At 35.6% G+C, this 13,393-nt stretch overlaps 1 protein-coding gene across 1 annotated transcript; it reads right to left on the reverse strand.

Moving 5' to 3' along the window:
• Positions 1–391: 391 nt before the first annotated feature.
• LOC107763566 (crocetin glucosyltransferase, chloroplastic-like) lies at positions 392–2,705 on the reverse strand. The gene is made up of 2 exons (XM_016582055.2): positions 2,331–2,705; positions 392–1,666 (listed from the first exon to the last, which is right to left on the reverse strand). The coding sequence occupies exons 1-2, from the start codon at positions 2,642–2,644 to the stop codon at positions 580–582; spliced, it is 1,401 nt and encodes a 466-aa protein (XP_016437541.1). The 5' UTR covers positions 2,645–2,705; the 3' UTR covers positions 392–579.
• Between the last annotated feature and the right edge of the window lie 10,688 nt (positions 2,706–13,393).

A 13,393-nucleotide genomic window follows, 5' to 3' on the forward strand; every position in this document is an offset into this window, starting at 1 on the left:
TTGATCCTATCCATCAATCAATTAATTTAATTAGGTAATATTCCGCTACCCGATAATTAACCGATTACCCGCAAAATTAAGAATTGATTCAAATTACTTAAAATTCTACTTATTTTTAATACACTTTATACATCCTACTATCATGGTCATATGGTACGTTGTATGGTACTAGTCTGTAAATATCAGGTATTATCGCTCGGCCCGTACTTTATCCCAATATGCCAACTTGGACGAAAATTCATTTTCTTTGACTTGCTTCCCTTCTCACCTTCATGAATTTACTCATAACTTGTTTGAAATAGCATAATGCCTATAATTTCAAAATAATCTCATTCCCGAACTTACGTCGATTAACTTTCGACGAAACTTTAATATATGAAAATGCAGGATATAACACAAATAAGCCCAAAAAAACACATTCTTATTATACATTGTATAAAAAAATTTAATATATCAAACTAAACATTGTAATACAACCTCATCAATCTATGTATTAATAATTTTTGCATTATTAATTCCTGCATAATTTATCTCTAAATCGAACGAATCATTAAGAATTTATGCATCTCTCATAATCCGTTATGCATGGTTAAGAATCTCATCAACATAAGCCTTGAGATTCTCATTAGATGAACCATCTTCCTTCATAGCATCTTTAGCTAAGTCCCTCCATTTCTTAGCTTTTTTTCTCAATTCCTCTCCTTCCTTTCCATCCCCCATCACAATTTCTATGCACCTCTTGAACTCGGCCCCTTCAACGCCTTCTTCATTCGCATTCACTCTCACACCAGTCTTCCAAATATCTTGAATAAGCGTAGAATTGCAACCTTGATCGGTCCAAAGCGGACACGCCACGACAGGAATTCCAAAAACTAAGCTCTCCAGAGTCGAATTCCATCCGCAGTGAGTCAAGAAACAACCTAAAGAAGGGTGTTGTAAAACCTCTACTTGAGAACACCAAGACACTATTTTTCCTTGCTTTTCAAGTTCCTCTTTGCAACTTAAATTTTCCATTGGTTTTTCTCCATTAATTACCCACAAAAATGGCCTCTCACTTCCTATCAATCCTTGAGCAATCTCTTCCATCATTTGTTTTGGTAACTCAGAGTAGCTACCAAATGCTACATAAACTACCGATGCATTAGGCTTTGCATTCAACCACTCCATGTAATCTTTTGAACGTTGTCGCAAATCACCTCCATGAGAAGTATCAGAAGGATTCTTTCCATCAAGAAAAGATGAAGGAACCAAAGGCCCAATCCCTACCATATTCACATTCTTTATAGCCCTCAATGCCTCAAATTCCAAAGCATCAAAAGTGTTCACAAGCACTATTTCATTACTTTCACTATTTATTAACTCAACATGCTCTTTCATAGTTTGAATTAGCCAGTCCATAAGTCCATCACTTGAAAGCAAAAATGATGGAATCTCACGAATACTTACAAGAAATGGAAGCCCAGGAATTTCAAGGGATTTGTCCTCATCAGGACAATTCTTGAATGCATCTTTGTAACTAGTGAAGTAATAGTAGTAGAGGTCTAAAAGTGTGGCTGGTTGAATCCATAGAAGTGTGGCTGGAGCATTAAGCCTTTTTGCCACTATGCCAACCCAAGAGAGCACGGTCGTGTAGATAATACGCGAAAATGGGCGCCCCTCCTTCGCCCTACAAAAAAACAGGAATTTCGTCACTAAAGAGAAAATTTCCTCTCTAATCATATTTAACGTCGGATTAATGACTAGAAGCAACTCCAAAATATAAATTTGATAGAGTCAACCTTTAAGGTTCTTTCATCATACTTCTATAATTATGGGCTGAAGTAAATATAGTCGTGTAAATTTTAATGATTTTTCACATATATATCTATGTCCCGTGTCAAAATATTAATATCGATTGAACCCATTAAATAAAGGCTTCATCCGCCTTTATTAACGACGACAAATTCCCCCCACCCCCACCCCCACTCTTCTTGTTCGCTCTTTTCTCCTTCTTCTTTTTCTTCTTTCTCCTCCTCTTCTTCTCACCCTTTATGAGCCGAGGTTCTATTGGAAACAACCTCTCTATCTTCGCTAGGTAGGGATACGGTCTACATATACACTACCCTCCCCTGACCCCACTTGTGGGAATATACTTAGTTTGTTGTTGTTGTTGAATCCCCACACTGATAGTTAAAAAGAAAAAGAAGCTACATATAAAGTGTAATATATTCTTAATGGTGCGAACTTGGTTCGAAGTGGATAATATCACATCATATTAACAGTATCTTTGAGCTAACTTAGCCCGACACTACCAAAACATTCGTCGCTAATTCCTTTATTTTTAGTAATACCTGTCAGCAAAGATTTCGGACACAAACTCGGACCCAAGAGCAATGAAGGAAGCATAAAACTCTCGATACTCATCGAGGGATTTGCCAACGTTGGGGTAGCCATTGTCATAGCCATCAGAAAATGGAGCAAAAGTTAAGCCTTTGATAGAGGAAAGATTATTAGACATGCAGTTTAGTGCTGATAGACTTGTGGAGAAGGTGACATTTACTCCAAGCTTGATTAAACGCTTGGCAAATTGAAGAGAAGGATTAATTTGGCCTTGGGATGGGAAAGTTACAAGAAGAACATGGCAATTTTCTTTCATTTTGGCCATCTACTTTGTGTTTTTGGATATGTAAGCTAAAGAAATTTGGAGCATATATATATATATATATATGGGAGTTCAATTTTTCAGAATAAAGCTTAGAAGTCAATTCACAAGTAACCTACAAATAATAGATGTGATTTGGTAACATGAAAATAAGGATAATATTTGGCAACGTAAGGAGATATAATATTTGGCAACTTGTACCAACCGATTAAACAACCCCTTTGTGGGGACAGTTTTAAATCAAGTGTATTATGATGACAATTTAGATTGGGTAGCCTATGGCATTATGGCGATTAACATATCTATTTTAGAGGCGGAACTAGAGTGCTGGCTACAGGTTCGGTCCAACTCAGTAGTTTTTGTTATTGTGGGAGGGGGAGGGGGAGGGAGGGGTAAAACGCTTTCTAACAAAAGCGACTTCAAACCCAAGGCTTGAACTCGAGATTTTTAATTAAAAATGAAGGAATATTTATTACTCCACCACAATCTTTGTTAGTTGCTTTAACTCTATCACTAATAGGTTATAATGGAGCATGTTAAAAACGAGCCCAATAGTTCTAGGTTGATCTTTGGAAAAAACAATTTAGGCCCATCTTAAAGATTTAAGCCTATCTTTTTTAGCCTTTAATAAACACATTCTACTTACCCTTTCTAAGATTCATTAGATTATCAGAAAAACTACTTGTAGCCAATTCATTACTAGTTTTACATTTCAAATTAGTGGTTCACTTTTCCTTTTCTGTTTGTCCCAAATAATTATCCACTTTTAAAAAATTAAAATTTTGAACATATTGGATCCAAAAGATTTTATCTCAGACTTACATTTTCCTCTCCCTAATATAGTTGTTGTTTATTATATTATAAAAAAAATTAAGAAGTATGTTTTTCTTATATTTAAACATTAAACAACTCATATGTTTAACTTATCTTATGTGTCAACATTATAAATCGAGTTCCGAAGGGACGGTCCAGTTGGTTTGGAGGGTGTTGTCCACGCGGACGACGGGAGATCGATCCCCCTCAATGCCTTTTGGGTATGAGCCTGTCGCACAGGGTTTGCCTAGTGTGATTTACATCCCTTGTGTAGTTTGAAAGTTATTACACAGCGGGTAATTTACCCAGTACACACAAAATACTCACCACAGAGTACTCACCCGAAGGGTAGAGGCTGTACCGACTGCAATTTTTCTGGGGCTCCAAAAAAAAAACTTTATAAATCGAGTTCTTCTTCCAAGGACAACATTGTAATAAAACTTAGAAAATATGTGGTTTTATATGCACTATTTCAACCCTTTTTACAAGGTAGTTATGAGTTTCACTCGCTCTCACCCATATGATGTTCAATTTGAAAAATTGGCCCTAATTTAAGGGGAGAAATTCAAAAATAGCCAGATTTATAAGTGGTCATTCAAAAATAGTCACAGTTTCAAAGGTAATCGAAATTTAGCCACTTTTCATGTAAAGATAAATCTGAACGAAAATACTATTCAAAATCCGAAAAAATACTCCAGCATAATATACTGGAGTTCCAGTATATTATACTGGTACTCCAGTATAATATACCGGTCCAGCATAATATACTGGAGTTTGGAGTACCGGTGCTCCAGTCTCCAGTATATTATACTGGAGCCTGCAAAGTATACCGATCCAGCATAATATGCTGGAAGTTCATACACATGTGTACCGAACTCCAGTATATTATGCTGGACCGGTCTCTGTTGCAGCAAAATAGTGACTATTTTTCATTGACTTGGTAAACGTTGGCTATTTTTGAATGACCAGTCCGAAAATTGACTAGACCGTGCTATTTTAACTAATTTAAGTGGTACCACTCACCCTATTCTACCACATTTAGATACTTGTCCTCACACAACCTCCTATAAAGGATCTATAATGATCTTGACTATGTATGGAAAAATTTTATTTTGTGTCTCGTACAACTGACACTAGTTGTATGAGACAATTTTCTTGTCTCAGAGCTTTGTGGACCCAGATTTTCTGTGGACCCAGAAGTGTAAGATTAGGGTCCACAAATTTGTGAGACAAAAAAGAGCCTCATACAACTAATGTAAGTTGTATGAGACACAAAATAAAACTTCTCCAAGTTTAACGTCCGATCCGCTACCTTTGATGTGTTGTCCAAAAATGCAGAAAACTCTTCATTCAACATTACAATGAATGCTGAATTTGGTGTCAAGAACACCAATTTTGGACCTTACAAGTACAGAGACATCATATATATTTATACATATATACATATATATATATATATATATATATATATATATATATATATATATATATATATATATTCGTCAGCTATTTTTAGTGTAAACGATTGAATAACCGGCTATTTCGGGATCTTCTTTATTGTATTCCTGTCATAACTTGCCTAGTCAGTAATTAATCGAAGTAGATAGCTTCGCTGTCTCATGATAAATCCATGTGCTAAGTATTCCTCGTACATAAAATAGGTGCATCTGCATTCCTAGGACATTTGGTATGTTATGTACCTAATCCTAGCACTAGAGTTTAATTTCTTGATATTAGTTTCTTTTTATGTGCATGTTATAAATTTGTAATATTAGGTATCCATCTTTAGATTTTACGGCTACTATATGCTACATCATACACTGCTACTAGTTTTAATATACATATTTTGTTTAATCATATAAGATTTTACAGCGATAAAAGAAGAATAGAAATTTCTGTGTGAAAATTTTGAAAGAATAAACCAAACAAAAAAAGAAATAAAAAGAAAAAGTACTTAATTAATACGCAAAAAAATAACACCAGGCACGCCCATCTCCCGTGGGCGTCTACTAAAAAGAAAGAAAAAAATAACAAGATTGACATAAGATTTAAACTCACAAGCTCACCTAGAGAGTTACGATCAATAACCATCACATCATATAATACTTTGAGCATGGGTGCACACACATAAATAAATATTTTAAAAAAAAATATTACTATACATGATTTAGGGCGGGGAGCATGGGTTCACGTGCCCTATGGAATCCCCTTAGATATGCCCCTGCCTTCTAGCAGTGGTGGAGCCAGAATTTTTATTAAACAAAGTCAAAATATAAATAAGCAAACATACGAAGAAATTAAGAGCAGTCAACATATATAAAATATATAAATAAAAAAAATTAACATGCCTACGTATTATAATATTTCGACGAATGGGTGTCAATTATGTTGACTCTGTTAGAATATACTATAAGTCATGCGTATTGTTATAGTATTCTTTATGAACAATTATTTATTTACTTGTTTAAATTCAATAAAGTTTCATTTTAAATAGATCATGTGTTGGTTTGTGCGTCCATTGCTTACATAGTAGATGATTTAGTGTATAGAGTTTAGCTTATACACGAAAGATTAAATCATCGGTTCTTGCAAGACATAAAAGTTAATGTTCACAATCTAATAATGGAATTGGACAAATCATCGGAATGATTGTAGCACAAGATTAAATATAATTTATCTTGATCATGGGAATGGTTTAATTTCAACTTCTTGTTCGAGTACATTTTGTATGTATTGAACGGATCAAGTAGAGATGAGTATTTTATACTGACTTTATAAAATAATTTCTCTAGTCCATTTAATGTACTTATACTCTTAATCCTGATATAATTATTATTAGCTGTGTATGTCACTTGTTGTTTTGATTTATTAAAAGGCAAGATTCTTTCGCGAGTCAATAAGCCTGGTAAATTGGATAACAATGATATACATTGGCGAAGTAATAATTAGTTGATGGAATCCATGTCTCAATTTTGAGATTGATGATACTCCTTTATGAAAGCTTATAAGTTTTCATGTGTAAACCCGGCCGGTGGATTTTGTATCCGACACATGAAATAAGTTAAGTGTAAGTCTAAAGGAAGTAATCAATAAATTAAATAGTCAGTAATTTAATTTGATTGATTAGTATCTGAATCTTAACATGGGGAGTTAAATAAGGTTTTATGGAAGAATTTCGAAATTGAACTAAGGAGTGCAATTACGAATTTTTAGTGGAATAATTCGTAATTTATTATGATGGAAATTAGTTTCAGAATTTCGAAATTAATGTCATAATAGGAAGCCTTGTTAATTAAATTCTGTGGTCCCTACTGTGCCTAAATAATAGAAAATAGTGGAAACTGTTACTTAGTGGGAAAGAAAACGTGGAAACCGTCCCTTAGTGGGAGAAGGAAACCTAACAGGTTTTGAAAATGGTTTTGACCTAAAAAACGCAGCTATATATATGGATATAAGGGCTGGACGTTTTTACATGATTCTGACTGCGGTTTCTACTAGAATTTTGCCCACCCAAAATTCTCTTTTTTTTTCGGTTATTGTTTGGGTAACACAGTAGAAGACTGTGGAAATCTGCTAGTGTGTTTTCAACTGAGGAACTGGAGAACGACCTAGATTTGTTGTGTTTACGCTTCAAGAGGTAATCCTAAAATCCCCATACGTGCTAGTTGTTTAGATTACACGTGAATAAGATTCTGTTATTGCTTCCGCTGTGGTATATATTCCATCAATTGGTATCAGAGCTTACTCACGTCTAATTAAATAATTAGGATAAACCATAAGGATTAATATCATGTTCTATATGCAAGTTTTGAATTACATGCAAAGTTTGTTTTTCTGAAAACCTGCACTATTTTTTTGGTGTGATTATCTGTTATGGGTTGTGTTGATTATTCTGAAAACTTGATGTATCCTTTTAATATTGGTGATGTTGAGTTAGAATAATCTGAAAATTGAATTTTATCATGTAAAACGGAAAAACACGTTTTGCTGAATTAGGGCAGAAAATCGGAGGTCAAAAAGTTGACGGACTTCGATTGACCTGAAACTTGGCAGGTCCATGCGAAATGGCCCAGTGAGCAATACTCATGGATTTCAACATGATTGAAGTCGTTTTTTGGGCGTTCGAGGTCGTTTAGATGGTGTTTTTGCTGTTTTTCTAAAATTCTGAAAATTTTTTTTAGTTGTTTTTAATTCCAGAAATTGTGGGGATCAATTCCCTTGGTCCCTGGGCTTAAAAAATCAGTGATATAATGTTTTTACACGTTGACGTAGGTCTTCTTCCATATCGGATAAAAATATTATGAATAATCACTATGTTATACTAGTCATTGATTATTTGTATTTACTCTCCATCTGAGTATGCATGTTGGTTCAATGGGACTAATATATGTTGAATGTTGATATTCACTTGGCTTAAATTAACAGTTTACTTTCCATCTGAGTATGACATGTTTAAGTTTATGGAGTGATAATCTGTCATTATATATGTATATTGCAAGAATAGCTTCTTTCCCATCGAAATTTGTTGTTCAAGGTGCATAGATTGTATATATATAATGTGTTTTGAATTTTAATGTTCATAATACAAACTGATTTGATCTATTTAAATATTTAATGTCTCCCAGATTAACAATGACTGCTTTTAATCCCCTTACTGCCATTCTTACCCAAAACAAACTTGAGGGTCCAAATTATGTTGATTGGAAACGAAATTTGGATATTGTTCTAATTGCTGAAGAGTACAAATTTGTGCTCGATGAGGTGTGTCCAGAAAAACCTGGAGATGATGCCACAGATGATGAACAGAAGGCTTACCAGAAATGGATTAAGGCTGATGAGATGGCGCGGTGTTACATTTTGGCATCCATGTCGAATGTTCTGCAACATCAGCATCAGTCGATGGAGTCTGCTTATGACATTCTGGAAAATCTCAAAGAAATGTTCGGAGATCAGAATCGTGCGGCTAAGCAGACTTCCATGAAAGCCCTTCTGAATACCAAAATGGTTGAAGGTTCATCGGTCAGGGACCATGTTCTGAAGATGATGAGTCTTCTGAATGAACTGGAGGTCCTTGGAGCTAACATTGATAAGGACACGCAGGTTGAAATGATCCTGCAGACTTTGCCTAACAGTTTTCAGCAATTTCGCCTGAATTATAACATGAACAAAATGGATTTGTCCCTTGCGAAATTGTTGAATGAGCTGCAGTCGGCAGAGACTATTATCAAGTCCCAAGCTCCTCCCGTGGCATTGAATTTTGAGGCAGGTTCTTCTTCTAAGCCGAGAGGCGGGCAGAAAAAGAAAAAGGCTCAAAAACCCTCTGTTGGTGGCGCGACTGCTGGTGTGAAAAAGGCTAAGGGCAAGTGTTATCACTGCAAGCAGCCCGGGCATCATAAGAAGCAGTGTCCAACTTATCTGGCCAAGCTGAAAAATAAACCAGGTGATTTACATCTACTTGTCGTTGAAACATTTTTAGCGGCTGTTTCTACCATGTCATGGTGTGTAGATTCGGGAGCCACTAATCATATCTGCACTTATTTGCAGGGGTTTCAGGTAACGCGGCGGCTAAGTAAAGGAGAAATCAATGTTTATCAAGCAGACGGTTCAGCAGCCCCAGCTTTAGCATTAGGAAATATTAGTATTTCGTTTGGTAGTGGTAGAGTTTTAGCTTTAAAAGACACATTATATGTACCTTCCGTTAGAAGGAATTTAATTTCGGTTTCTAGCGCTATGAGAGATGGTTATGATTTTAATTGTCATGACGTTGATAAATGTGTTATTACTCATAATAAGCGTTATCTCTCTTCGGCTACATTGATTAATGGTCTTTTTGTTGTTGACTCTATTCCTAAACCGTTACCACCTAAAGAACTTAATAATGTTGATTTACCAAGCAAGAGAAAACGTTCTTCTGAATTGAGTGAAACATATTTATGGCACTTGCGTTTGGGTCATATAAATCTGAACAGAATTTTCAGGTTGGTCAAGGATGGACCTTTAAGTTCATTGAAAGTGGAGGCACTACCAACTTGTGAATCTTGTTTAGAAGGGAAAATGACAAAACGAAATTTCCCCTCAAAAGGAAATCGGGCAAGTGATAAATTAGAATTAATTCATTCTGATTTGTGTGGTCCAATGAATGTCCAAGCAAGAGGTGGTTTTGAGTATTTTGTGACTTTCACAGATGATTACTCAAAATATGGATATATTTATTTGTTGCATCGAAAGTCTGAATGTTTTGAAAAGTTCAAAGAATTCAAGACTGAGACTGAAAAGCGACATAATAAACATATCAAGACACTATGATCTGATCGTGGTGGGGAGTACCTCTCTACAGACTTTATTGGTTATTTATTAGAATGTGGAATTACATCTCAATTATCTGCACCTGGAACTCCACAACAAAATGGTGTAGCTGAAAGAAGAAATAGGACTCTTATGGAAATGGTTAGATCAATGATGAGTTATTCCGATTTGCCTTCGTCTTTTTGGGGACATGCCTTAGAAACGGCGAATTATGTTCTAAACTTAGTTCCTTCAAAGTCAGTACCCTTGACCCCTACAGACTTTATAAAATAAGTTAATCCTGATATAATTATTATTAGCTGTGTATGTCACTTGTTGTTTTGATTTATTAAAAGGCGAGATTCTTTCGCGAGTCAATAAGCCTGGTAAATTGGATAACAATGATATACATTGGCGAAGTAATAATTAGTTGATGGAATCCATGTCTCAATTTTGAGATTGATGATACTCCTTTATGAAAGCTTATAAGTTTTCATGTGTAAACCTGGCCGGTGGATTTTGTATCCGACACATGAAATAAGTTAAGTGTAAGTCTAAAGGAAGTAATCAATAAATTAAATAGTCAGTAATTTAATTTGATTGATTAGTATTTGAATCTTAACATGGGGAGTTAAATAAGGTTTTATGGAAGAATTTCGAAATTGAACTAAGGAGTGCAATTACGAATTTTTAGTGGAATAATTCGTAATTTATTATGATGGAAATTAGTTTCAGAATTTTGAAATTAATATCATAATAGGAAGCCTTGTTAATTAAATTCTGTGGTCCCTACTGTGCCTAAATAATAAAAAATAGTGGAAACTGTTACTTAGTGGGAAAGAAAACGTGGAAACCGTCCCTTAGTGGGAGAAGGAAACCTAACAGGTTTTGAAAACGGTTTTGACCTCAAAAACGCAACTATATATATGGATATAAGGGCTGGACGTTTTTTACATGATTCTGACTGCGGTTTCTACTAGAATTTTGCCCACCCAAAATTCTCTTTTTTCGGTTATTGTTTGGGTAACACAGTAGAAGACTGTGGAAATCTGCTAGTGTGTTTTCAACTGAGGAACTGGAGAACGACCTAAATTTGTTGTGTTTACGCTTCAAGAGGTAATCCTAAAATCTCCATACATGCTAGTTGTTTAGATTACACGTGAATAAGATTCTGTTATTGCTTCCGCTGTGGTATATATTCAATCAGACTCCTCTTGGCAAAGAGGGGCTCCACCAATGAGTTCTACCCCTAAGCACTAAAAAGGTGGGTAACTCGTACTCCTAAGTTTTTTTTTCACGGGCCTAAGTAAGAACTTTAAACTCTAGGTTTGAAAGTAGGCTCTCGCAGTTCAAAACTACAAACTCGAAGGCATAGGCAGACTCATGATTTTAACACGAAGGAAGTATAGTATTCTGTTCAACCAAAATCCCTTGAAGGCTTTTAGTTGTTTAAGGTTCCAAGTGATTAAAATTAATTATAATCAAGGTATACACATATATATAAGATTTTTGCTTAAGTTTAAAAGTCTGATGACCCCTCAATATTATATATAGAATCCGCCTCTGCCTCGAAGGTATGAGGTTTAAATTTGGTAATTCAAACTTTAGACCTTCGAATGAAGACTTGAAGTTAGGCTTTGACAGTTCAAAAACTTGAGATCCTAATGTCTAAAGAAGGAGAAGGGGAAAGAGGAAGATTTGAAGTTTACCAAATTTCACTATATTTTAAATAATTTTTAAAATATTAATATGTTTTAACGGTGCCCTAGAAATCAGCTACCTGTTGCCATTTTCACCTTACTATGTGTACATAGTCAGAAAAAGCAGAATTAGTCACTACCATATTGGAAAATAGAATAACTATATTGGAAAATAGTAATAATTTGATTATGAATGGTAACATATGAAATCATAGCTAATGTAACTACTTAAAGTCTAATATGGTAATCTATCTATATCTATACTATCTTTAAAGCACAGAGATCCTTAGCGAAATGTTATTTGCTTTTTTTAATTTCACACTTAATAAATATCACGATCCAAAATCATTCGTCGTGATGGCGCCTATCATGGAACTAGGCCAGCCTCAACTCAACAAACTCAATCACAACAACAATAAGTTTGAAAACATTAACGGAAGCATTTAACATTTAAAGAAAACTGTTGAAACATAAGAAATCTCAATATACGATACAATCCAACCCAAAAATGGGGTGTCACTGAGTACATAAGCGTCTAGATCAGAATACACTCTATTACAGTATTTAGAGATACAAACTAAAAGTACGACAAAAGATAAAGAAGGAGAGTCAAGGCATGTGAACACCATGCAGCTACCTCGATAGTCTCAAATCTCTGGAACCTCAATCAGCAACCGCCGCTGCGATCGGTATATCCTGGATCTACACACGAGATGCAGGGAGTAATGTGAGTACACCAACTCAGTAAGTAACAAGTCCAAACTTTGGACTGAAAGGTAGTGACGAACTCAACCGCAACAGATATAACAAAAATAATGTGCAGAAATGTCTGCATTTCAAGTAAAATAAACAACTCAAGGCAATAAAATAAATACAGATCTGAACAGTGTAAGGTATACAACTCAGTTATCTCTAAATGCCAATGCACAGACTGTATGAAATGCATCATGTACTCCCACTCACAAGTGCTCAACCACTCAGTACTATATATGGGCATCCGGCCCGGGGAAATCCATCTCGGAACATATATAACACTAACTGTGAGTCACTTAGTCCTGAGGAAAAAGGGCAATCCAACCCTGTGGAGAAATCCATCTCCAAGTATCAAGTACTTCAGACAAATCCATGTCCAGGGAAATTCATCCCTCAATAATATCATTTGCGCTCACTGGGGGTGCATTACAGACTCCGAAGGGGCTCCTACAACCCAAGCGCTATCACAAACATCGATATAACCGCTGCGCCGTGCAGCCCGATCTCATAACTGTCATTCATACTCATGCTCTTGACCTCACTCAGTCATCAACCTCTCTAGTCTCACCCACGGGCTCACAATGTCATGAAAACAAACCTGAAACAACAATATGATGAATCAATAAACAACTGAGACTAAGATATGATATAAATATGCATGAACATGATTGAGTACGGAATATTAATGAAAATAATGAGATGACAGCAAGAAACGACCATTAAGGGTCCCAACAATACTGGCATAAAACCTAAACATGATTTACAGCTCGACTACTTTATCACATAATAAAAACATGGATATCAACAGGATGGAGTCACTAAACGGTGCCATGGAATCACCCAGGTCACAATTCTCACGGTGCACGTCCGTCACTTGGCATGTGCGTCACCTCAATATTAATCACATAGCACATAGTTTGGGGTTTCGAACCCTCATAACCAAGTTTGGAAGCGTTACTTACCTCAAACCAAGCCAAATCCTACTCCACAATGCTCGTGCCTCTCAAATCGGACTCCAAATGTCCAGAATCTAGCCAATAGTAATACGATACAATCAATATAGGCTAAAGGAGTCAATTCCACAATAAAACTATCAAATTAGAGTCAAAATCCGAAATCGACTCAAACACCCCTCCACCCCGGGCTCACGTCTCGAAATCCAACAAAAGTTGCAAAACCCAAAAGCCCATTCGCTCACGAG

Source organism: Nicotiana tabacum, chromosome 11, assembly GCF_000715075.1.
Source record: "Nicotiana tabacum cultivar K326 chromosome 11, ASM71507v2, whole genome shotgun sequence".
Lineage (NCBI taxonomy): Eukaryota > Viridiplantae > Streptophyta > Magnoliopsida > Solanales > Solanaceae > Nicotiana > Nicotiana tabacum.

Bases quoted from the DNA above. Each gene is read 5' to 3' on its own strand.
- LOC107763566 (XM_016582055.2), bottom strand. From the start codon at position 2,644: ATGGCCAAAATGAAAGAAAATTGCCATGTTCTTCTTGTAACTTTCCCA. The intron at 1,667-2,330 runs GTATTACTAAAA...GTTTTTTTGTAG, and splicing joins TCCGAAATCTTTGCTGACAG to GGCGAAGGAGGGGCGCCCAT.